Below are 25,901 nucleotides of genomic sequence, written 5' to 3' on the forward strand. Positions count from 1 at the left end.
TTAAATTAGATTGGCTGAGATGATAATTACTGAAGTTGAGTGATGGGGAAATGGGGTTCATGATGCTGTTCTCCCTACTTTTGCAGATAGAATCTTTCCATAATAAAATGTTTTAAATAATGAATTGCACTCTGGATTTAGAACTAGGCTTGATTCTAAAGTATTAGGCAAGTTAACGAAGCTCTCCTGAGTCTCAGCATATTCCTCTGTAAAATGTGGGAAAGAATTTTTCCTGCCTCACTGGGTGGTTTTGAAGATTAAGTGAGGTGATGCAGGTCAGGCACAGTGGCTCATGCCTGTAATCCCAGCATTTTGGGAGGCTAAGGCAGGAGGATTGCTTGAGCCCAGGAGTTTGAGACCAGCCTGAGTAACATGGTGAGACCCTCGTCTCTACAAAAAAAAAAAAATGAGGTGATGCATAAAAAGGCTTGGTACACTGTCTGAGCTATAATGTAATTTCCACAAATATTAACTGCCACTGCTGCTGTTGTATGAAGGGCCAAGAAGAGCACCTGGCATGCAGTAGGCACTTAATAAATGGTATAGATCATCATCATTACAATCAGCATCAAGAGTCAGACTCTTCACACCTGATCAGGATGAGCATATATTGGCATTGAAGTCTCCTGGCTGAATAAGAACTGTCTTCCCTTAGTGGTATGGGGCTGTAATAACTGTTTCAGTGCCTGAAGTTCAGAAATTCCCATCCAAGAATAGGACCAACTAAGTAGCTTCAAGTTGAATTGTCAAAACCATCCTCCACAGAGCTTCTGGAGCAGGAGACAACTGGACATTCAAGAAGGCAGATTCAAGATTCAAGAAGGCAGGAGACAGCTGGAGATTCAACACTAGGTTGTTTTATTCATGGCGGGAGGGGGGTTAGAGCAGGGCTCTTGGCCCCAGGAAAGGGATACAGCTGGGAATTACTTTCTTAATAAGTATTATCTGACCTCCCTTCTGGCTGCCTGCTTCACTGGCCCTAACTCACAGTAAAGTGCTCAATACAGGTTTGTCAAATGAATGGGCTACAAGACAGAAATCAAGTTACCAGAAGCTGGACGCTAGGTCAGCAAGCTAGAGCTGGGTAAATAAATGCTTCCAGGCCAGGGTTGGCAGCTCATACCTGTAATCCCAGCACACTGGGAAGCCGAGGTGGGAGGATCACTTGAGCCCAGGATTTCAAGACCAGCCTGGCCAACATAGTAAGACCCTATCTCAACACAAAATAAAATTATCCAGGTGTGGTGGCTTGCCCCTGTGGTCCCAGCTACTTGGGAGGCTGAGGTGGGAGATTCTGATTCAGAACATCTGCAGTGGGGCCTAGAGAATCTGCGTTTTTGAACCACATCAGGGAGGATTCTGAAGCCACAGGTTCATAGCTTTTGTTCTGAGGAAGTTTTAGGAAGATGAGCCCAGTGGTCAAGAAAGAGGCTAAAGACAGAAGGATAAGTAAGAAGACATTGGGACCATCCAGGTGGGCTACATAGAAACCTGCCCTAGAAAGGGAGGTCTGGGAATATGCCAAGGTCCTGGGAGTTTGGGGAAAGCATGTGGACGCTGGGAAGGGATGGGAAACGTGACAACTACTGATACTTGTTAGTGTTTCTTAGGTCAAGCCCATTTTTCTTTTCTTCTGCTTTAATTTTTGCTAATGTATTAGGGGAAATTATATACCTAGTTGTTGTTTTGCTTGCTTTATTTATTTACTTTTTTTTTGTGAGACAGGGTCTCAGTCTCTCTTTGTCATCCAGGCTGGAGTGCAGTGTCTCAATCACAGCTCAATGCAACCTTGACCTCCCAGGCTCATGTAATCCTCCTGACTGGGCCCCCTGAGTAGCTGAGACTACAGGGACACACTACCATGCCCAGCTAATTTTTATATATGTTGTAGAGAGGGGTTTCGCCATGTTGCCTGGGCTGGTCTCAAACTCCTGGGTTCAAGCAATCCTCCCCACTCAGCCTCCCAAAGTACTGGAATTACAGGGATTACAGGCATGAGCTACAGTGTCCAGCCTTCAAGCTCATCCTTGATAAACACTATTCATCTTAACTAATCAGTGTTGAGGCTCCTTATTGCAACTTCCTTCCCATGTGTTCAGCCTTGTGAAGCCAGAATCCATCTTTTTGACCAAATTCATAATGTTTTTGCCATATGGTCTTAAGGGCCTTGATGAACATGTAATCCTACTCTAGGTAGTTTCAGAGACAGAAGACCTCCTTCAGGACTGAGAAAAAAAAAAAACAGACTTGTGTTTTGGATGAATCCATGAAAAGGCTGATTAAGATTGGCTCTAGTTGGCTGGTTAGGTCCTATCAAGCTATGGTGTAGCACTCTCTTTTAAGACTTGACAGTTCTTCTCAGGTCCTTATAAGTTACATGAAATCCAGTAGAGCATTTTTAAGTCACAAAAACTGTTAAACTTTTCTTAGGCCCAGTTAGGCATCATTAAATCTTACTGATATTAGTGAAGTCACAAGATTGAACCAGGCATAATGAAAATAGAATTTGTACAACTTAATGAGATTTGATGATTATTGAACCTTATTCTGTCCTTAAGGCAATAGGACTAAAATTTAAAAATTCAAATTGGATAAATGCAGAAGTTGTTTTTTTCTTCCTCTTTTTTTTTTTTTTTTAAGTAAAGTGAGCTAGCTGAATTTACAAGGCCTGTGTGTCCCATTCCCTGAGGGCCCTCTGTGACTGCTAATTTGAAAACGAATATGAGCTAACTTTTAATGGGTTACTCTCTCTCCTCCCTCCTAGGCCGCGTAAATGCATCTTAATAGGGTCTTCTGGACATGCTTCTTTCACCCACAGAAGAGAACCCTGGAGTGTAGGCATTCTAGGCACCAAGCCAGACCCATAAGGGAAGCAGCTAGACCTGTGGAGTCCTCGCAGACCTCATCAGGCAGACAAGCCCATACTCCAGCAATGTTGGGTGGAGAGATGAGTGGGGAAAAGAGAAGGGCTGGAAGTGAGTCATCCTTGGCTAAGTGTGATAAAGTAGGTCCCCAATCAGCCAGAGACACCAGATAATGCCCTTTCATTGCTGGAGAGAGAATCTGTGACTCACTTGGCATTTTGTGGGTTAGATCTTTCAGAATGTTTCTGTCACTGGCTGCATTAGAAGCTCAGAAGTAAACTTTAAGATAGGTCTTTATACATTTGATTATGTTACATTTGAAACACATTTGTTTTATTTTTTAGAAAGGTTTCCTTAAATTAGTCACACCAGGACGTATAGTCTTTCTTGCCAATATTTTTAATTCTTGATCTCAGAGTCAGTCTTTAGCTACTGAAGATATAGGAATTCAGCAGACATCTAGTCCTCATGCTAATAACAGTAATAATGATAATTATAATACTATCAAACACATAATAAAGTTTATTTTATCATGCCTGTAATCTCAACACTTTGGGAGGTTAAGGTGGGAGGATTGTTTGAGCTCAGGAGTCCCAGACCAGCCTGGGCAACATAATGAGACCTTATCTCTACTAAAATTGTAAAAAATTAGCTGGCAGTGGTGGCATGCACCTGTAGTCCCAGCTACTCGAGAGGCTGAGGCTGGAGTATCAGTTGATCTCAAGAGGTTGAGGCTGCTATGAACTATGCTCATACCACTGCACTCCAGCCTTGGTGACAGAGTGAGGGTCTGTCTCTAAAAAATAAACAAATAAATAAGTAAATAGATAGATAGATAAATAGTAAAGTTTATTCTATATCAGGCACTGTGTTAAGTGCTTTACAAATACTAACTCATTTAATCCTCATGACAACCCTCTGAAGTTACAGCTTTTATTTTCTCCATTTACAGGTGAGAAAACTGAAGCATGGAGAGATTAGAGATTTTCCCAAGATCACAGAGCTGGTAAGGGGTGGAGTTGGGATTCAAACCCAGGCAGCATGCATATAGAGTCTATACTCTCAACTACAAATTCAGCAGTAATCAATTTGGTTAGGAAAAACCATCCACTATATTCCTGTTTTGGAAGGGAACCCATGATACACTGTTGAACTTTTTCATTAAAAAAAAAAAAAGAAATCAGGTAACAATGAGAACAATATGGTTTTATCCTTTTAAATAAATATATGTGTTTGTGTGTGTGGTTGGAGGAAGAGCAGGAGAGAAGCGGGAGGGGGAGAGATAGCAGATTTGAATTTGGCTAGGACAAGGAGGTCTGGAGGAAATCATAATCACAGCAGTTATTTTGGGGGAGTGGGAGTTGTATAGGTAATTTCACTTTTTACTTTACATACTTATATATTGTTTTAGTCTTTAAAAGCATGTGATAAAACACATACACATGCACACATTCCAAGAAACTGGCAGGCATCAGCTATCTAAGACTACTGAAGAACTACCTAAGCTTTCACGTATAATTACTGACACAGCATGTGGCTTGGATTTCTGCAATCCTGAGAGAAAAGACCAGGTTCTCCCCTGCTCTCAGGCCTAAAAGCAGTGATTCTCACGTAGTAGGTACTCTATAAATGTTGTTTGTGGTGTTATGGTATTGGAAAGTATGTTGTTTGAATCACATCCTTCTATTCTCTCAGACTCTGGGATCATTACAAACTCTGCCAAGTTTTCAATACTCAGGAAATTTTGATTGGCTCTCTAGTTCCAGGGCTGACCAACTTTTTCTTTGGGGGTCAAGAAAGTAAGTATTTTAGGCTTTTTGGGCCATAAGATCTCTGTTGCAACCACTCCCGCCGCTGTTGCATGAAAGCAGCCAGAGAAAATATGCAAAGAAATGGGCGTGCTGTGTTCCAAAAATATTATATTTACAAAAGCAGGCAGAGGGCTGCATTTGGCCCCAGGACAGTAGTTTTTGGACCCTGCTCTAGCTGCTCAGAACAGTGCCATTTGCACTGAGAAACAGCTCATTTGCTTTGTTTTCAGGATAGGTTTCTTCTGAAGTTCTGAGGGCTTTGCCCATTTGTGAAGATCTGAGGGATGTACTTTGGAAATTGTGAGGTGTTTATCAAATTCCTTGGACAGTTAAAACTCTCAGGCGGCCTCATTCTCGCCAAGTGAGAGATTCGAGTTGCCTTACTCCACAGTGCCAGAGGATTACGTTTGGAGTCAGCACACTCTGTTTTTTTGCTAGAACTTTCTACAAAGTACTCAGCTTTCATTTCTTTGCTTAGTTCAATCTCTAGAGAAGACAAGATATAAAAACTTCCAGTCCACCTCTGATGGCCATTTGTGCAAAAGGAATACCCTGTCTCCCCTATCCCAACTTTCAGTGTGAAAAGCAGTGTCTTCAGGTCAGTGAATGCAAGAAAGCTGTGGGTTGCACATCACAACCTGGCCTATTCTGTGGTTCTCTTCTGTGACTCAGACCCAGCATGTGAGTTTTATGCTTCTTTTTACCCCCATACTACACCCATGGAAGGAAACCATCCTTCCCATTGTGACAGCTTTATTAGACCCACCACCCAAAGGCAGTCCTAGTTGTACTTGGTTATCATCCTTATTGAGAATCCTAATTAAGTCCCGAGGAACTGAACCAATTCGTTGTTTCTTCATTCCAGCTCCAAGTTAGGCTGCCTCAACAGCTCATTTCCTTAGCAGGTTTCCTATCTTTTCTCCACTACAGTTAGAGTGGCCTGCTCTCCATGAGTACCTACCCTCCTCAGGGAGGATATTTCAGAAATATTTCAAGGTCTTGGACTTTATGTTCCTGTTCACAGCTCCTCCCAAGGGGGTGTACGATCTTTATACAATCAGACCCTTTGGCAGCCCAAATATTGATCAAGAAGCAGTTGACAGGCAAAACCATGTAAGCTGATATGGTTAGGCTTTGTGTCCCCACCCAAATCTCATCTTGAATTGTAATCCCCATAATCCTCATATCAAGGGAGAGACCAGGTGGAGGTGATTGAATCATGGGGGTGGTTTCCCCTTTGCTGTTCTTGTGATAGTGGGTTCTCACTAGATCTGATGGTTTCATAAGGGGCTCTTCCCCTTTCACTCAGCACTTCTCCTTCCTGCCACCTTGTGAAGAGGATGCCTTGCTTTTCCTTTACCTTCTGCCATGATTGTGAGTTTCCTGAGGCCTTCTCAGCCATGCAGAACTGTGAGTCAATTAAACCTCTTTCCTTTATAAATTACCCAGTCTCGGGCAGTTCTGTATAGCAGTATGAAAATGGACTTATACAGTACATATGAGTAGTTTACAGGCTAAGGATACTTAACTACACCTCCAACCAAATTTGTAGCTTTCTTCCTTCTAATCCCTTGGGACTGACAATTGAAGTCTCTTTGGAAAAGTGCAAGGACGAATCATACCCTACTCCCCCATAGTGCTAACTGCAAGAGTTTGTTTGAAAAAATGTGTACATTTTGTGTTCAGGACTTTAAAAACCAATACATTAATGCTTACCTTTAAACTCTACCCTGTGGATAGAAGGGAGAATGAAGAGCACTATTTTTCCTTTCTGCATGCTCTTAGATATGCAAGTATTTACTTTAATAAGTTTTAACTTAAAAGTTATGCCTATTCATTTGCATAGCAAACTTTGTCTTACACCAGGAGTATCCAATCTTTTGGCTTCCTTGAGCCACACATAAAATACACTAACACTAATGATAGCTGATGAACTTAAAAAAAAAAGTCTATGATAAATATAATGTTTTAACAAACTTTATGAACTTGTGTTGGGCTGCATTCAAAGCCATCCTGGGCTGCACGTGGCTGGTGGGCTGTGGGTTGGACAAGCTTGTACAAAAAACATGGACTCCCAGAAGGAATCACCCTAAATTAAGGCCATGTTAGTGTGAGGGATTAGAAGGGCCATCTAATTTTCATACCTGGCTGCCAAGAGGAAAAAAGGAAATGTCTTGTTGAAAAAAATTCTGTTCTGGTTTGTGAGATCACAATGTCTAGTGGCTGCAAATCTTGAAATTATGAGATTACTCAGAGCCTGTAATTTAAACTTTATTTCCTATCTATTGTTAAATTACACAAAATCAGTGAATGGTTTGTAAAGCTACACCAATGGACAGATGTTTACAGTTGAAATCATGGGATTTACATAATGGCAAAAGTGTATATTTATAACATCCTCTATATACAATAATCAGTATAGACGGAGAAAATGTACTTAATCTTTGCAAATCATGCACACCACAGCAATAACACAAAATGTTTTTTCTGTAAGCTCTTCCACTGGCTCAGGCTTCATCCTGCTTTCCAACAGTACCTATCAGTTTTAAAAGCAAACATTTTCAATTAAAACTAAAGAAAATTGAAATATCATAGTGATCTACTAACTATTTTAAAAACACAATTGTACACAAAATAGTTTTACTCTAAAACACTGTGACTTCAAAGTGTGGTTTTTAAAAAATTCCTTTCAGTTTTTTAGCTCTCAGGATTTTCAGGATTGCAATACTGTCACACAAAACAAAAGCTAGAAATAGCGATACAAGCTCAGAGTCAAGAAAATCCATTTTAAACCCAAATACCCAGCTTCTTGTCCAGTTTGTGGCTATATTACTACAGATGAAACACATGAGCAGATTGTAAAAGATATAACTTCATGGTCACACTTCTAAGCGTGTCCCTTCTGAAAACATAAATGCCACTTTCAGTCACCTTGTTTGATTTACAGCCAGGAGGTTAGTATAAGTCATTGCATAAGTATAGCAAAATCCATAGTAAAATGAAAACTGCCAGGAATCGTGATGCTTGACAGCACAGTGGGTCACATACTTCTTTTTATCTTGGTCAGTTTGTAATTGATACCATAGAAGTATTTTTGCATCGACTTACACTACCAAATCACTCTGTTCAACTCATATGTTCCTGATATGTAACCTCACTACAGAACACTTTTTACTTTTGCTCTTTTCAAAACAAAAATTTCGTAGAAGGGTTTGCCCACATTATCAAGGTGCTATTGAATAACTCTGGCTAGCCTTCCTAATGCTTATTTTATCCTTTTTTGGCTTTTGTAATTGTCTACAAATCTGTCAACACGAAAAAGAACTAAAGGGCTAGAAATAGTTGGCCCAACTGGAAACATTACAATAGAGATGTAGAAAAAGTAAGTAAGAGTTCACATTTTAGGTTAAATTCTATCTGATCAAGAATAACTTCAGCAATATTTTTAGACACATTATCCTGTTCAAGTTTCTTGATTAGGACCTCACTACACGAATACTGATAAAATAATTCTATAGAAAGAAAGTCCTGACTTTAATCCAGGATTCTATACTACAACAAACTCAGCAACACACCATTTAGATGATGAAGAAAGATTCTATACATGGGTTAATTTGGAATGAGCACAATTCAGAGAAGCCTTAAAATGAATGGGAAGCAGCGCCAAAATGATTCCAGTATTGTCGAAATTACAGTGCCTTGAAAGCGCCTGGAAATTAGATCTTTACATTGGTATTTCATTTTGAAAAAAAAAAGGTGTTTTGTTTAATGTGAGATACACCCTGTTTAAAATCTTTAAACAGTAGAAGGTAGAAAAAGTTTTAAATTTTAAACATCTCTTAAATATCAAGATATGAGTCCTGTTCTTGAAAAGCCAATATTTTGACATAAAACTACTCATGTTTGGAGAGGAATTTTTTATTTTCTACAGCTTGGTAAGATACACCATCAGTTGTTATTCTATTTAAATAGATTCCTTGTTAAAATCAGAAGAAAATAAAAGGTTTTATATTTCATTTTAGTCGCTTTATGTTTATACTTATTCTCACCCCTGGAAAAAACGTTTGAATCCAAGACTGGGTTTTAACAGTGTATCATGAATAATTTAAAGTCCATTTCTTAGCCATAAGTTAAATGGTCACATTTTATGTTTTCATTTTGTCTCCATGACTAATTTAAGAACTTCTTAAAATATCTAAACAGCAATTTCTGGTGAGTCTGGTTTGGCTTTCGGATTTCATAAGTTGTCCAACCCCAAAAAGACAATTTAATTCCATATTGAGATTTGTTTTACCCATGCACAGTATAACACTGAATTGAAAGGCAACTGTAAAGGCAACATCTAAACTTTTTTTTTTTTTTAACTTCCCCAGTGAACGAAGCAGGATGTGTTTGGACACTTTCATCTTTTAAACTATGCCATCTTTTCAGTGGCGCTTTGGGAGAAGTATGTGCAGGCCTTTTTGAGCCATTTAACGCCATTTCTCTACACTGCCTATGTAGTCGTTGGTGCCATTGCTGGTGTTATCGTTCTGCTCCTTGCCTGAGTTCTGCTTCAGGCTTTCCCAGTTCTGCTTCTGGCTCGAACTCTGAGTCAGATTCTGCATCAGATTCTGCATCAGATTCTGTGTCAGATTCTGAGTCAGGTTCTGATTGGCATTTGAATTTGGGTTCTGACTCTGATTCTGATTCGGATTCTGGCTCTGGCCCTGGCCCTGGCTCTGAAAATGGGTCTGAAGGAGCCTTCCCTTCAGAAATTTTCGTTGTTCCTGACGCTTTCGCCTGGCCTCCTGATGCTCTTTCTGCCTCATAAACTGATACCTCTGCAAAAAGAGGTCTTTGGCATAGCTGTACAACTCCATATCCAGAAAATTCAGTCCCTCAATACGCTTTTGAATTTCCTCATTGATCTCTACACTAGAGGCCCTAGTGGTGTTATACTGGGTAAATGGCGAAATAAAGTTCATGTTGAAGGTTTTCTCAAACAGATATTGGGTCTTCCGCTGAAACTCAGTGAGGCCAAAGAACGCCATGTGCTTCAGATTTGATTTGGCACTTTCCAGAAGGACCTTGTTTCTTTGCTTTTCAGGCATGACAGAGAGGTTGTAGCAGCCAACCAGGGTCAGGTCAGAGAGCATGCGCACCTGGCGGTTGTTGGCTAGATTATAGGGACAGTCCATAAACTCTTTGAGGGGGCAGCCAGACCAGTCATCGCCAGTGTAGCAGCTAGGCAGCTCTTCGGAGGTTGGAGGCCTTCCATCGCAGACATGAAGGGATGCTTTCCATGTTGCCCCTCGCTGGACATGCCTCCACTCACTCAAGTACCGGGACACTGGGTCTCGGAGGATGGTGATGTAGTGGAAGTTCCTATGGATGAAGCACAAAAACCAACAGTCAGAAATATGGGTGAAATAAGTGGAGTCATGGAGGTACATGGCATATGTGGTGTTCACTGGCCAAAAAGGAAGGCAAAGCAAAAATGACAGGGATCTGATGGCATTTGTCCTGTAAACTGTCCCTCAGCAGTCCCCTCTGCTGAGTCTCAGTAGCCTAGAGATAGCTAAGTTTTTCAACCAATTTGCTGATACTTCAGCTAAAACAGGTATGAAAAGATTAGATTCCAGACATCGACCTTGTCTTGCTTCACTCCTGTTCCCCCTTCCCCTCTTTTTCTCCCTCTGTAACCAAAGACAAAATCTTCCCAGTGACACCATTGGCTAACTAGGCAACCACTTTATTTCATGCTCCCCACTGTAAACCATTTAGTGATCATGAAATGGAGACTCAATGGAAGCACATGCTTTATTGGAGTGAAATGGAGTTGACAAGTGGATTAAAATTCTAACCTTATTACATATGCAATAGCATATTTTCTAATATTCAGTCTAATCTGCATATCTTTATGTTTTTAAAAAAGCTAATTAAAATAGTGTATGATATGATACTCTTGATTCTGGCTGTTGTCATATTATGGCTCATACATTATGGAAGTGGAATGTAGAGATAGGCAGAGTAGCCCAGGGCCTCCAGAAATAAACGCTGTGCTTAGTCACTGACTGAAATAGACATGGTAGCTGCCAATGGCATATATGCAAGCTACTACCTTGGTTTCCAACTTTGCTCATATGATAATATTCCCAGGATAGGAAACTTAATGCTATCAGCAGCTTCAAAATGTCCCTTTTCCTTATCTACTGAAAGGGCACATGGATATCAGCAAATGTGGAAGCTTTGCTGTATGGCTATCTTCTCTTTAGGGCTTCAAACAAAGTTCTTTGCTCAAATAGCAGACTAGCAAACATTTAAACCACATGCTAACATACTCACACCATACATGGTAAGCACACACCCCAGAAACATCAAATCTATGATACAATCAGGCATACTCAAGGAGAGAACCGTGTCGTTGCGCTTTTCATGAGAAATGAGTTACCACTCAGGTACAGAAGATGAAGGACGAGGTCACAGAAGGGCATATTGTGGAAGGAAAGCAACAATAAACATTGAATACTAGCATTTAGCTTCTTGAAGGAAACCCGGAGAATGGCTTGCAACTTTTCTGAAACATTCATTCCCATCTGATGGAGTGGTTGTTCTCTACACACGCATGAGGAGCCACAGAGAACTTGCTCAGCCACCTGCTTGACTGAATATTGGCTGATGTCCATTGAGGAAACGTTTCTCCCAACTGGGGCTTCCAGCAACTCAGACATCCTGAAATCTATCTCCTATGCCTCTATCCTGTGCATGGTGCTTGCTCTGCCTGCCATGATCTTCCCTCTTCGGCTGGAAAATTCTACTCATCCTTCAAGTACTAGTTCGAGTACCATCTCTTCTGTGAAAAAATGTACCCCACTCTGTGTTGCCAGTTATCATTTCTTCCTCTGTGTTGCCATAGCACTTCATACTTAGCCTTTGTTAAAATATTTGTGATACTAGGGCTGGGCACAGTGGCTCATGCCTGTAATCCCAGCACTTTGAGAGGCTGAGGTGGGTGGACTACTTGAGGTCAGGTGTTTGAGACCAGCCTGGACAACACGGTGAAACCCCATCTGTTGAAAATACAAAAATTAGCCAGGCATGGTGGTGTGCTCCTGTAATCCTAGCTACTCAGGCGGCTGAGGCACGAGAATCACTTGAACCCAGGAGACAGAGGTTGCAGTGAGCTGTGGTCGTGCCACTGCATTTCAGCCTGGGCAACAGAGTGAGACCCTACCCCTCCACCCCACCACCCCCCCAAAAAATGTGTGATACTGAATTACAATTAATTGTTTATATTTCCACTTAAACTATGTTTTCAATGACAGGGGCTCTGTCGTATTCTTCTATATAACCCTCATCCCATCCATTCCAGCTTTGTACATTGGCCTTTATCCCTGGCATTAAGCAGAATCTCAGTAACTTCTTTAACTGCTTACTTGATGAACTATGTTGGGGAAGAGGAAGGAGAGAGCTAGGGACATGCCTCATGACATAAAAACTCACTTGGATAATCTTCCAAGTGACTTGCAAAAAATCACAGGAAGGTTTTTCTTAAAATAAATCACTTTATATATTTTTTTAGAAAGAAACAAGCATAGGGCACAGGAGAAGCATCTGGGAGTGAGGATGGAAAAGGGGCCAAGAGCATCTTCACTTATCTCACTACTTTCCCTAGGACCTGACCTTCTTGGTGCCACTAAATTTCATCTCCATAAGGAGCCACTGCTAAAGAGTAGTAGCTTTTGTTCTCCAGTAGCCTTTACCAGCAAAGATGGCTACTAAAGCCCTGGGTTCCCTCCTTCCACTCCTAGTTTTAGTATTCCATCCATTCAGTGCATATTTATTGAGCCTTTATGCTAGCCCTGAGGCAACAGTTTAGTGGCAATTAGTCTGATTATTTGGAAAAATAAAAAGAAATTTATTAAGGCCTGCGACACATTTGGATTAACCTTTCAACCAGCTTTTCCAGGCATGCATTGTAATGGGGGCTGCTTGGTGTTTTAACCCCCCAAAATGGAGTCACCTTCATGCTTAACTGGAAGTCCTCTTGCCCTAATTTGTTATATTGGTTCAAGCCTACAGTGACATCTTCTGGTAAATATTAAGAGTGCACCACAGTGCAAGTCTGCAGCTCTCCTTCCTCAACACTGTTCCTAGTCTTTCAGAGCAAATAGATCCCAACCACCAGGGTTAATGACACAATCAATGTTTCATAAGCACCACCCCTACCCCAACATGGATAAAGAGAAGGCAATACAGAGACAGACTTTCAGAGAGGGTCTCTCATGTTATGGGTGTTTGAATCCAGTATACATTCAACTTGAAGGTCACCTAGTGCCCTTAGTAAATACAGACAACCCAATGTAGGCAGCCTCAGTGTCTACACTGTAGGGATTATCACTGCAGCAGAGAAGTTAGAGGGGCACACACATACACACACTGCTGCCTTGGTGATAACAGCCACCTAGACTCAGATGACAATACCTGCAGAGTTTCAGTGAGTGTCAACAGCCCCCTTCTTCCAGGGCAAATAGCCTTGGGGACCCAGAATGCCTCCACTGAAAGCACTTGATGCTGCTTAGAAATATTCCACATGTAAAAAGAAAGAAAGATCTGCTGCAGGGTAGGTGTCCAGTGTCCAGGGGTCTCCTGAATTGCATGGTGTGTTGGAAGTAGGAAGGCAGGTAAAGATAATACCTTGGAGGTTATGTCAGAAAAAGAATCCATGATGCTCATTATATCCAAGGAAGAGCTTTTAGGGCAATATCAGAGAAGCACGCTGGGGAATGTGGCTGGGGTGGGGGGCAAAGAGAGACGTGGCCAGTTTTCCCTCAGTGGTCAGGTCAGGTCAAGACTTGTTTAGTCTCGGCACCTAATGTGTGCCTGGCACTGTGGCAGGCACTGGGGATACAGACAAGGATAAGACATGGAAATTCGGGGAAAGCGTTTCAATTGTGTGTGCTACGAATGCTTGGAGCAAGTAAAGGGTGTGATAAAAAACACCTCACACTGATTTCTAACCTAGCCTAAAGATAAGACAAGGGTTTCTGCAGCTTTATTTTTAAAAACAAATAAGAATTAGATGAGGCAACTGGGCATGGTGGCTCACACCTGCAATTCCAGCACTTTGCGAGGCCAAGGCAGGCAGATCACTTGAACCCAGTAGTTCGAGACCAGCCTGAGCAACATGGTGAAACCTTGTCTCTGAAAAAAAATAGAGAAATTGGTGGGCGTGGTGGTGCACACCTGTAGTCTCAGCTACTTGGGAGGCTGAGGTGAGAGGCTCACTTGAGCCTAGGAGGTAGAAGCTGCAGTGCGCCATGATATCACCACTGCACTCCAGCCTGGGTGACAGAGTGAGACTCCATCTCAAAAAAAAAAAAAATGAATCAAGGTGAGAGGAAAGGAGTATAAGACAGAAGGATCAGCATGGGCAGAGGCACAGAGGCATAAATCAGCCTACTGTGCAAGAGAAACGTGCATCAAAAAACTTCCCGGGGAGTGAAGGAGTAGTGGCAGGAATTGAAGATGGAGAGGGAGCCCAGGACCTGGTTATGAAAGGCCACAGATGCCATATTAAAGCATTCAAAGTTAATTCCACAGGAAACAGAGAGGCTTTGAAGGGCTTTAAGCAGGGGAATGACACGATGAGGTCTGTGTTTTAGAAAGGTCATTATGTATAGTGTGTGAAGATGAAATTAGTGAAGTTAGTTAAGAGGTTACTGCAGAAGACAAGGCAAAAGAGAAGGAGGAGCAGACTAGAGAAATATTTAGCAGGTGAAAGTGACAAAAGGGATTCAGAGGAGAAAGAGAAGGAGTTAAGGATGCCTCCTAAGGCTCTGGAGAAGGTCTGAGGTGCCTGCGGGACATCTGAGTAGAGTTGAATGAACAGATCTGGCACTCAGAGAGCAACCTGAACTGAAGACAAGATACAGAGTGGTCAGCACAAAGTGGTAGTTTCCAGACCATCATGGTCTATTTAGGGATCTTTTTAAAATTCCACTTGTGTGGCTTCAGATATTGGAAGACGGCATTTACCCCAAGGATTTTCTTCTTTACGCTAAAAATGGTTTTCAACTATTCTCTATATAGCTTCAAGGCCCCACTATTCTGTTGTCTGCCTGCAAATGCATTCCACTTTATTGGAACATGGCCCTCTAAGCATGATCTGACAGGCAACAAGAAGGGACAGTCTATCACTTCTCTCATTCTTGACACCATTTCTCTTAATGTGGCCTCAGATCACATGGACCATTTTGGCGGCCACACCACACCACTGATACACAGTACGCTCAATTGTTTCATTCTTTCACATATATGCCACGCCGAAACTCAATCTATATTGTCAGGAACTGATGCAGTGTATTTGTGGCCTTGTTTAATCTCTTCTTGATGGAAGAAATCTAAGCCTGTCAAAAGACATCTACATTCTGATTATATCCCCCAATGTCTTCACCATACTTTCCTGTTCCTGTTGGCAATGCCTGGATTCAGGCATTGATCAAAACAGAGTAAGATGCAGGTGACAGCAAGGCTGATAGTTGCTGGAAATCTTTCTTCAGGTTGACATGAAACTGAAGGGTGCTGCTGAATGGATTGACTTAATTTTAACTGAATGAGGCCAGTTCAGCCCCAGGAAAATCATACTCTGCCTGTTTCACTTAGTAGTAACTGGACAGGACTTTCTTATGACCAAATGTATCACCTAATTAAAATGACAAGGTGTCACATTTTTTAACTGGAGCCATGACTCCCAGTTGGGTTACATGGGTTAATTGAATGGCTGATTGGTGCTTCTGCATGCCCATGGTGCCTTTACAGGCACTACGCAGCTAAAGGTTTGCCACCTTCTACTGAAGGACAGTTCTCTGGGTGGCCTTGTACCAACACAGTACTCCCCTCGTTTTTGCTTGTCATTCTTAAGAATAACTGTAGAATGTGCTTGGAGTGCAGTATCCTGAGATAGGGAGGAACTGCCTGAAACAGCAAGAGCCTTGTTCCAGTCCTTCCTGGAGAATCTAACATCTTGAGATAGGGAGGAAGTGCTTGGGACAGCCCAGCCTTTATTCCTGTCTCTCTTGGAAGCAGGATGTCCTTCAAAGCTTTGCTAAAGGAGTCACATGGTCCCTGAGGTATATAACTCAGGAAAGGCTGCCTTTTGGGGTCCCTCAGTGATGGTGCAAGTGAGGCATGCTTAGTCGAGACTCATTCACCCAGGCAACTTTCTTGAGTCTTGGGAAACCAGTTCACAGTGGATCCTAGGCTTCTTTTGTCCCTTGCTGCCTATCTGTAAGTAATAAACTCACATTATGTAACTTGTTGCTTATGAGTGTGTTCTGTCTCACCAAACCCATATAAGTTTATAAACAATGCAGTGAACCTGCTTTGTGTCTACAAGTTTAGGCCAACTTTTTCCTATCACTGATAAGCAATTGTGGAAATAATAGCAACAAATGAAAGAGTTGTCCAGGCAAGAAACCAAGGGGCCATCCTTGACTCCTCTAATCTCCCCTCACTACTAAGAGCTAAACATTCTCTTAAGTCCTTTCTAGTTTCTAAACAGCTCTGAAATTCATCCTTTGCACCACTGCCTGGGGTCAGGACTTCAATACTTCTCTACTAAAACATTGCAGTAGCATCCCGTCCTACCCTTCATGTCTCCAGTCTCAAGCCACTTCCACACCCCTAGATGGCACATACCTAACCTGTCATTCCCTAATTAAGCCCTCCCAATGGCTTCCTATCAACTATGACATGAAGCCCAAGCTCTTCCACATGCTAGAGACAGCCTTGTGGAACCCAGCAACCACCTTTCTTTCTGTCCAGCCTTATCTCAAGTGAGCTCCCTCTATACAAGTCTTTCTCAATTGTGAGTGATCTTCCATCTCCACTCCCCAAACCCCCAACTCTGGGCCACTTGGCAATATATCTGGGGATATTTTGGTTGTAACAACTTGGGGAGGGAGTTGGCACTGGCATCTAGTAAGTCAAGTCCAGGCATGCTGCTAGCTATCCTATCATGCACAGTCCCCCTACAACAAAGAAATAACTTGCCTCAGATGCCAATAATGCCAAGGTTGAGAAACCTTGCTCTATACCCTATATAAGGAATTTTCCAAATCAAAGTCCCAGGCAGTGACTCCACAGGTGCTTTGCCTCTGTGTATGGAATGCCTACTCTTTTGAATGACTTCTATTTATGCTTTGTAGATTACCTGGCAAAGTCTCTCAAAACTCAACTCAAAAACTGTCTCCTCTGCGAAACCTTCCTTGACCTCTCTGGACAGAATTAAGCACCCCCTTCTCTGCTCCAGTCACCCTGGTGTTCTCCCATTGTAACATGTATCACAATGTGCTGGGATTGTCAAGCGATTTTTCTGCCTCTTCCACTGGACTATGAGCTCTGGGAGGGTAAGGACCATGTATCATTTATCAACATAATATCCTCAGGGCCTAGCACAATGTTTGACATAAAGTAAGCAATTAATAAAAGATTGTTGAATGAATTTCTGCAGCAGAAGCAGCAGAGCTTATGATAAGCAAATAGGAAAATGCGTATTTTAGTCTTTGATAAGGAAAAGCCACTAGATGTCACTATGAAATAACAGATATACCATTTTATACCTGTAATGGAGCATTTTAAGGAGATGTAGCTGTGAAGGAGATTTAGTTATATTTAGCTGTTGTCTCTGACTTTTTGTGCAGTATCCCAGTTTAAAAGAAGGCTGGAAAGTTTAAGGATGTTAAAAATAACTAAATGGTTAAAAACAAGAATCTTATTTTTTATTCTCCTTTTAATAGACCATTCTGAAATAAGTGCCCAAGTTCTAAGTCACAGAATCCTACACTTGTCAGAACAGAAGGAAACTTTCGAGACAGTAAATCATTTAGGTCAAGCCCTTCACTTTAAAGGTGGGGATATCGAGGCCTAGAGAGAGACAGACAGGGGCTTGCCCCCAAATCACACCTTGCCAATAGCTATTGAGAATCAATCTACCTAACAGAACTATTTCTGGGCTGAAGGCCTGTTATTTTAGAAGACCCTCTTTGTGTCTGCTAGTTACCTAGGATGGCACACTCAACCAGGCCTGAAAGAACTCACTAACCCCCATGAAGGGTAAACATTTGGCTGCTCGAAGAGGACACTTTCTTACACCAACTACATAGGCAGGAGCTGGGGGGGCTCTGTGCCTGACACTTACACATTAACTCCCAACAATCCTGTGAATCATATATTATTATTCCCTTTTCCAGAATGAAGCAACTGAGACTCAGAGATGATGTGACTCTGGGTCACGCCTCAAGTTAAGCAGGGGTGTTCAGGTCTCTCTCACTCTAGAAATGGTATTCTTTCCATACCTGTGCTAGGGCATAAGCCCAGGACTTCTGATTCTATGAGTAAACTAAAAAAGTGGTTCCTAAAGTGTGAGCCCAGAACCATCAGCATCAGCATCATTTAGGAACTTGTTAGAAATGCACACTCTCAGGTCCACTCACTGAATCTGAAACTCAAAGGCTGGGGCTTGCCAATCTGCATTTTGGGAAGCCCACCCAGAAATTCTGATGCACACATAGTTGAATTTGAGAATTATTGTCCTAGGCATGTGGCTTCAGAGATAAGAAGTCTCTCAGAAATCCCAGGTGGTATCTAGAGTGTAGACAAGCCAACTGTGCCCCCAAGTGCAAGCCCTATCTCCTCTCTATTCCTTGGAGAAACCCTGGGGGCACCCATTTCTGTCAAGGGAAAGTCCAGGGAATGTTGCCTGAGCAAAGTTCTGAGGATCATGCTGTAAACATTTGCTTTCCTTTGAGGCTCCTGGTTCACGAAAGGCCATGATAAGGTTTTCCCTGCACTACTCAAAAGGGAAATAAATATGAAAGACATTTTTTAATAGAAGAAGGCTAGAAAACCTGTAGCAGTTAAGGTCATAGGAGTGATCAATAAAAAGTTAATTTAAGAAAGGAAACAAATTCTTATCCCAAATCAATAGGAGTGAACATTTTATTATACCTGTAGTATATATATGTATGTATGTGTGTGTGTGTGTATGTGTGTGTGTGTGTGTATATATATATATATTAAAGTTCAGCCTTTGCACATCTTGTTGCAAGAGAAACAGTGAGTGGTAGAAAAAGAACTGTGGTCGGTGGTCCTAAGTAAACTCTGCCAATAGTTGGGGGTTGTATATGACACTGAGTCATTAATGTTGAAGGTCTGGTCTCCTTCCTTGGCTAATGAAGTCTAAAGCAACCACATGGATCCTCCCATTGCATCTAAATGACTGGGTCAAAGCAAGGAGGAAGGTGTTCAAATCAAACAACATTAATATGTGAGCACAAACTAAATAAAAGTGTGGTAAACTGAATCAAAGGCAAACATGCCTCTGACGGAGCTGGACCCCTTAAGCCCTGGAGGTGCTGTTTTAAGTGCTTTTCTTGTGTGGCTCATATTAGTAATCCCCAAATAGGAGTTTAATAAATGCTGTTATCAGCAGTGGCAGCAGTCTCATAAAAGAAGTGTGGGACTTCACAAGGGGAATACTTTGAAGCAGACAGATGTGCCTGTAGATGTGTTGTTTTTGGCACATTTGTCACAACAGTTTTGTGGCTTAGTAGTCATGCTTTATCTAGTGAGAAGAGTGAGCTCTTGCATTTGTAGACAGTGGGTTACATAGAGCAGTGTGACACATGACTTCATTTAATTGTCTTCACAGCACTAGAAAGACCTAAATTATCTGGATGCTGAACCTCTTCCTTTCCCCTTCAAGTTCATGCTGTGGGCTGCTGACTTAGCCAGACTTTCTGGGCAACCCACGAGAGGTGGGGAGCAAGGTAAACTCTTGGGAGCACAGTGATCTATGAGACAAGCAAGACTTATTAGACACAAGATCTACCAGACACAAAACCAAATCTGAAGAGGCTGAAGGTCTTGCACCCACCAAACATGTTATTCAGTTCTCCTTGCAGGAGTTTTCTGCTCTTCTTCACACCTCACTCAAAGGAACAGTTCTGTGTATGTAAAGTAACACCTTCATTCATTGATTCTTTTCCTCTGATTGACTGAAAGTAAACCCATCTGTGTGTATTGTGGGGAGTGCTCAAAGGAGCACAAATGGGTTTTCATTAAACAGAAGGATGTTTTTCTATGCAACTGTTTTTCTTTAACAAAGCAGAAATTTTTTTTCCTTTGTTGAAAATAAAGAAGATTTCTAATGCCTTTGAATTCAAACTCAAGGTGGAATTCTTCACACAATCAGTCCTGGTGATATTTACTTCTTTTTAAAAGAAATCACTCTCCTCTTTCCCAAAGCACAGTAGGTTTCAAAGTACATAAATCTAAGGGCTTTTGCAAACAGTGAGAAAGCTGAGTTCTTTAACAAGATGTGAAATTCCAAACTTTATGACCCATATTTGCAGGCCTTTACCCAGAATCCATCCAATTGCTTGGCATCATGAAAAGTTTTATAGATCACACTGCCTTTCCCCCAATTTTTTGCACTCTAAAATTATTTTGTGAGTCTTAGTTCATTAACAGTTAGTGTATTTTTGAGGTGGAAGAAACTTCTATGAAAAACCCCTACAGCATGCAGATGAGGGGACCGGGGTCCCATGAAGGGATATGATTTGCCCAAGTCACAAGGAGACCAGATCTAACACTGATTGACACACTCAGGCTTCCTGCCTGACTTTCCTTCTAGGAACTCCTCCCTCCGCATATGGATCTTCTTGGCTTACTGAGTGTTTCTATGTAACATCTTCTGTCAAATCCCTTGAGGATTGGCATCTGGAACTGCCAGAGCTAGGGGTTGGTTCTCTTCCTTCTCCCAACCCTGAAACAAGAGTGAGCAGAGGGGAAGAATCATAAGCTCCATGCCACAGTGGACGGGAGGAGGTTGGGGATATTTCTAAGTGTCCCCACTGGGAATACCATGGTTTGCTCTTCAGATAAAGATCCCTAGTGCCTCTTGTCCCAGGAATCCGTTACTTTGGTCCTGCCTTCTGATTGACTAGTACATTCACATAAAACCCTGCATGTTTCAAGCCTTAACTAAAAAGTAATAAAACTGGTACTTTCATGAGACTCAATTGAAAAACAGTCATGTGCAAAGAGGGGACATAGTGCTCTTTTAGCCCTGGAGGTGAGGGGCTTGGCCTTGGGTTGCAAGACAAATGTTTAATCAACCCATGAACAACGTATCAACTCTAAGTGACCTAGAAGTCGCCATAATTAGAGCTGTAGGCATGGTGAGGAAGTTGCATGTATATGGGTGCCAGCTTTCAAAGAGCTTAGAATTGGAGAGAGAGGACTACTATTCAGTGGGGGAGGGGGCAGATAGAGGCACAGTATAGTTCAGTGCTAATTGTATCATACAGAGATTAAGTGAGAAATGAGTTGGGAGGAGAGAGTTGACTGTGTTATGGTCATCAAGGAAGGCTTCATAGAAGAGGAGGAAGAATATGACGGACTCTGAAGGATAAGAAGGATTTGACTAGGTGCGTGTATGGTGGTGGGGTGGGTGGAAGGCATTCTGACATCAGCAAAGAGCACACAGATAGGAAACTAATAAATGTTTTGATTTAACAGGTGCCTACAGTATGTTAGACACTATGCTAGAAGCTTTTTCGGAAAACCTATCAAATAGGTGTTAATGTCTTCATTTTAGTCACAGTGTATGTCATGAAAGGGGTTGTTCTAGAGCTGCACTGTCCAATATAGTAGCCATCAGCAACATGTGGCTACTGAGCTCTTGAAATGTGGCTAGTCTGAACTAAGAAGTGCTTTAAGTTTTCAAGCATACTAAGATTTTCAAGACTTAGAGGCAGAGAAAATATCTCATGAATTAATTATTATTTATACTGATTACATGTTGAAATAATAATGTGAATATATTTGGTTAAATAAAGTATATTATTAAAATTAATTTCATCTGTATCCCCATTTTTAATGTGTATACTACAAAATTTAAAATTGCATAGGTGACTTGCATCATATTTCTTTTTTTGAATTTCAGCTTTTATTTCAAATACAGGGGTACATGTGCAGGACTGTTATATGGGTATATTGCATGATACTGAGGTTTGGGGTATGGATCCCATCACTCAGGTGGTGAGCATAATTTCCAACAGGCAGTTTTTCAACCCACAACCCCTTCCTCACACCACTAAGTAGTTCATGGTGTCTACTGTTCCCTGTTTGTGTTCATGTGTGCTCAATGTTTAGCTCCCACTTCTAAGCGAGAACATGAAATACTTGGTTTTTTGTTTTTGTTTGTTTGTTTTTGAAGACAGTCTCACTCTGTCTCTCAGGCTGGAGTGAAGTGGTGCGATCTCAGCTCACTGCAACCTCCACCTCCTGGGTTTAAGTGATTCTCCTGCCTTAGCCTCCCAAGTAGCTGAGATTACAGGCGTGCACCACAATGCCCAACTGATTTTTGTATTTTTAGTAGAGACGAGGTTTCACCATGTTGGCCAGGCTGGTCTCAAACTCCTGACCATCTCAAGTGATATGCCCGCCTTGGCCTCCCAAAGTGTTGAGATTACAGGCATGAGCCACCACACCCAGCAATATTTGGTTTTCTGTTCCTGCATTAATTCGCGTACGCTTATCGCCTCAAGGTGCATCCATTGCATTGTATTTCTATTTGACAATGCTGATCTACAGCCAGACTGCCTGAGTTCAAATTCCAGTTCTGGCAGTTACTAGCTGTGTCATTTGGGCAAATAACTTAACCTCTCTGTGCTTCTACTTTTCTCATTTACAATGCATGAAAACCATAGAGTCTTTATGAAGATAAAATGGGGATTATATATATATATATAGTCTTTGTGTCCTCACTGACAGAAGTGTCTGAGCCTCCAAGGTGTGTGCCCTCACCCACTGGGCTGTACATTCTCATATGTGCCTGAGCATAGCCTCAGGAGTCACAGGCCAGGAGCACAACTGGCCTGGATGCAGCAGGACATTTGAGTAGGAGGCAGTTGGATATGCTGGGATGTGAAATGAGGGATACAATTCTCTGGTTTTTGTGGGCCCCTTACAGAACCGTAGGGCTGGGATCTGAGCATTTTAGAGCTGAGGGGCCCAGGAGCAAGGGTATAGCTGGCTACCATTTTAGACCATACTTCCTTTTCCATGGATCCTGAAACCAGACAGCCAGCTCCCTTTCCATGTCTCTAGATTGTGAGAAATCCAGAGACACACGAATCATTTCTTTAGGGACCTCCACAGAGACAAGAAATCAAGTAAGAGGCCTTTTTCACATGGTAGGCAGTCAATAAATATTAAGGCAATTTTGGGCTGGTGGTAGCCAGGCCCACACATTCACCTGGGCCTCCTGGACGTGTGCTGTCTGGGAGGCAGGTACCCTAACTGTGCTTTGGAAAAATCATTAGAGGAAACCTAGTCAGGAAAAATACCTGCTCTCAGCATTGTGCTATTTTCCAGAGCAGCACAGGGGAGAAGTTTTCCCCCTAAATGAAGGCTTCCCTTCTTGAGCCCTGGGTTGATTTTAATGAGCTCTAATATTGTTTTAAGGTGCTGAGAGATATGAAGTGCAAACCCTGGCTTTTTCTAGGGGGTGTGGGGCAACAAAACTTTTAAACCATTTAAACTGTGAAGAATTGGAGCTATTCAGGATTTCAAGGGCTGGCAGGGTCATGCCTCCTTTCACCAGGGAAAGTTTTTCCTTTGGATATTCAAGCTGCAAAAGGCATAATTACTGAATAACATGGCTGGGCTACATGTGTGGGGAAATAAGCATTCTATACAGTAACAGGCACAGCCTTGTTTCTTTACAATGATAATACTGGGTGGTGAAAAACACTCATCCATCCCTCATCCCACCTCTCTAGCTAAGGAATGTGATGTCAAACTGGGGCAAGTACAGGAAGGAGGACTGAAGACATGAAGATCCTGATTGAGCAGAAGGAATTATTTTGAAGGTTATGTTAGTGCCGAAACTGACAAGCGTTCTGTAAGTTTTGTGCATCAGAGGTTTCTTTTTCATGGCATAGGGACTTTGGACAACTGTGTTTCCCCTTTAAGGCAAAAAGGGTACCTTCCCTGAAATCAGTGGCCTAGTACTGGGGAGTCAGGGGGCAGTTGCCCTCATCATCCCTTCTCCACGCACAGTATGTTCCTCCAGATTGCAATTTTACGTCACACTGCAATGTCCTGAATCCTAGAGAAAAGACATTTTTGTCCAAAATGTGACAGAATAGAAAAACAGTATGTGAAATTAGACAGCTATGCATGTTGTAAAATATAAGCCATGGCTCTACTTTAATGAAAGCATGAACATTCCATAATTTTTGACAGAATAGAATCTTTTTTTTTAAAGTGGCACTTTACAAACCTCATCTTGTGCAAAACGGGATCTTATTTCACTGAAAGGGGGTGGGGCCATTTTACTAATCATGGTTGGGGGCAGTTCAACCAAGGGGGAGCCCAAGAGTGTTCCACACCTCCCTCCATGCACACAATGAGCTCTGGATTACTTTCTCGTTGAGTAAGAGCCATGTTCCATGTGTGGAAACTGGCCACGCGATGAAAGGCAAGCTCCCTGTGAAGGGAACCAATGAGAGCCACTCACAGAGGAAAGTGACAAACTCGTATTTTTCACAGAGTAGATGGTTTGGGAGACCTCTCAGAGGTCACCTGTTCCAATCACTTTAGCAATGAGAATGCTAAAACCCAGAGGTGAAGGATAGAGACTCAGCCAGGGTCATTTGGCCAGTTTATGGCACAGAAGGGACCCAAAACCAAGTCTCTGACTCCTTGTTCACTTTCCTGATTATCATCCTTAAGATGACCAACAAACTGGAATCAGCTTTAGGCAAAGGCAACCCCTCTATTTGGTTGACGTTCACTTATTCTCTACTGCAAGACTTGACACCCATAAAGAAGGACTCAAAGTCAATGCCCACATTAAGACAGATGTCTGACCCTGACTTTCCAACTAAGGCAAATGCTAGAGGGCAGAACCTGCCTCGGACTCTTCAAGTCATCATTTACTGTGAGGACATGTCAATGAGAAGAGAGATCTGCTTGTGTGTTGCATGAGCCACCTACAGAGCCTTCCCTCCTGGCTTGGGCTTTTTTGCCTGGAATTGAGCTTAATTCTCAGAAATAGTGACTCACTGCAAAGTGGATATAAGGCCAGAGATAATTACTCTAAACGACATTGCCCTTCTCACAATAGTTTTTCAGAAAAGTCATCTGAAGAAAATTCATTGATATCAGTGCCTAAGAGAAGGAAGGAAAGAAGGAAGAAGGGAAGGAGGGAGGGAGACAGGAAAGGACAGAAAGAGGGAAGGAAGGGAGGAAGAAAGAGGGGAGGGAGGGAAGGAGGGAAGGACAGAAAAAGAGAAGGTGGGAAGATAGGAGGCAGGGAGGGAGGGCTGATTAATAACAATCGGAAATTTAAAAAGGTTTCCACTGTTTTTATATCTTTAGTTTCTCACTCAATCCCATGAAGTATACAGGACAAGATATAAAATTCCCATTTTACAGATGAGGAAACTGAACCTCAAACAAAGGAGGTGACTTTCCCAAAGATATATAGTGGGTCAGCAGTGGGTCTAGGACCAGAACCCAGGTTTCCCAACTCCCAATTCAGTGTCTCCCCCACGTTTTCTCTGTTGCACGTTAAGCCTCAGATAAATGGCTGCATACTCCATTTCTCTTATTTTGTCTTGCAAACCAGGCTAGACATTCCTTAAGAGCCAAACTATTTGGTATCTCTCCTGTCTGTCAACACAGGGCCCAGCACCTTATGGGAACTCAGACTGGTGGGTTAAGTGATGAGCCTTCTAGCATGAAGCCTTGAAATCACACAGGATGCTCCATTTTTTCTTTTTTTCTTTTTTTTTTTTTTGTTGACCAAGAAGTATTAGTTTTAGTTTATTAGTGGACTTATAAAATATTTCTGGTCAATTTTCTCCTAAAACCATACTCTTTCTAAAAAATGTAAATAACCTAAAATGGTATACATGTAAGAAAAAAACTTTATATGGATTATCTAAACCTTAAAAATCATACAAGCAGAATTATTTTTGCTATATATTCACATACTTTAATCCATTTATTAGCTTCCTTTCTCCCTCTAATATCATGTCACTGGTATTTCCTGAAAATATTATTTTTATTGAATATAGTCTTTTTTATTATTATTATTATTTTTTATTATTATACTTTAAGTTTTAGGGTACATGTGCATAACGTGCAGGTTTGTTACATATGTATA

The 25,901-nt window shown here is 41.8% G+C and overlaps 1 protein-coding gene across 2 annotated transcripts in view; it reads right to left on the reverse strand.

The window, feature by feature from the left end:
- Positions 1-6,930: 6,930 nt before the first annotated feature.
- Positions 6,931-25,901, reverse strand: part of HS6ST2 (heparan sulfate 6-O-sulfotransferase 2) — a 372,545-nt gene continuing 353,574 nt past the window's right edge. For both annotated transcript variants that reach the window (XM_011958256.1, XM_011958257.1), the window contains one exon: positions 6,931-10,042. In XM_011958256.1, the coding sequence (XP_011813646.1) occupies positions 9,148-10,042 (895 nt within the window). In that variant the 3' untranslated portion in view covers positions 6,931-9,147. The remainder of the gene's footprint in view (positions 10,043-25,901) is intronic.

Source organism: Colobus angolensis, unplaced genomic scaffold (genome assembly GCF_000951035.1).
Source record: "Colobus angolensis palliatus isolate OR3802 unplaced genomic scaffold, Cang.pa_1.0 Scaffold463, whole genome shotgun sequence".
NCBI lineage: Eukaryota > Metazoa > Chordata > Mammalia > Primates > Cercopithecidae > Colobus > Colobus angolensis.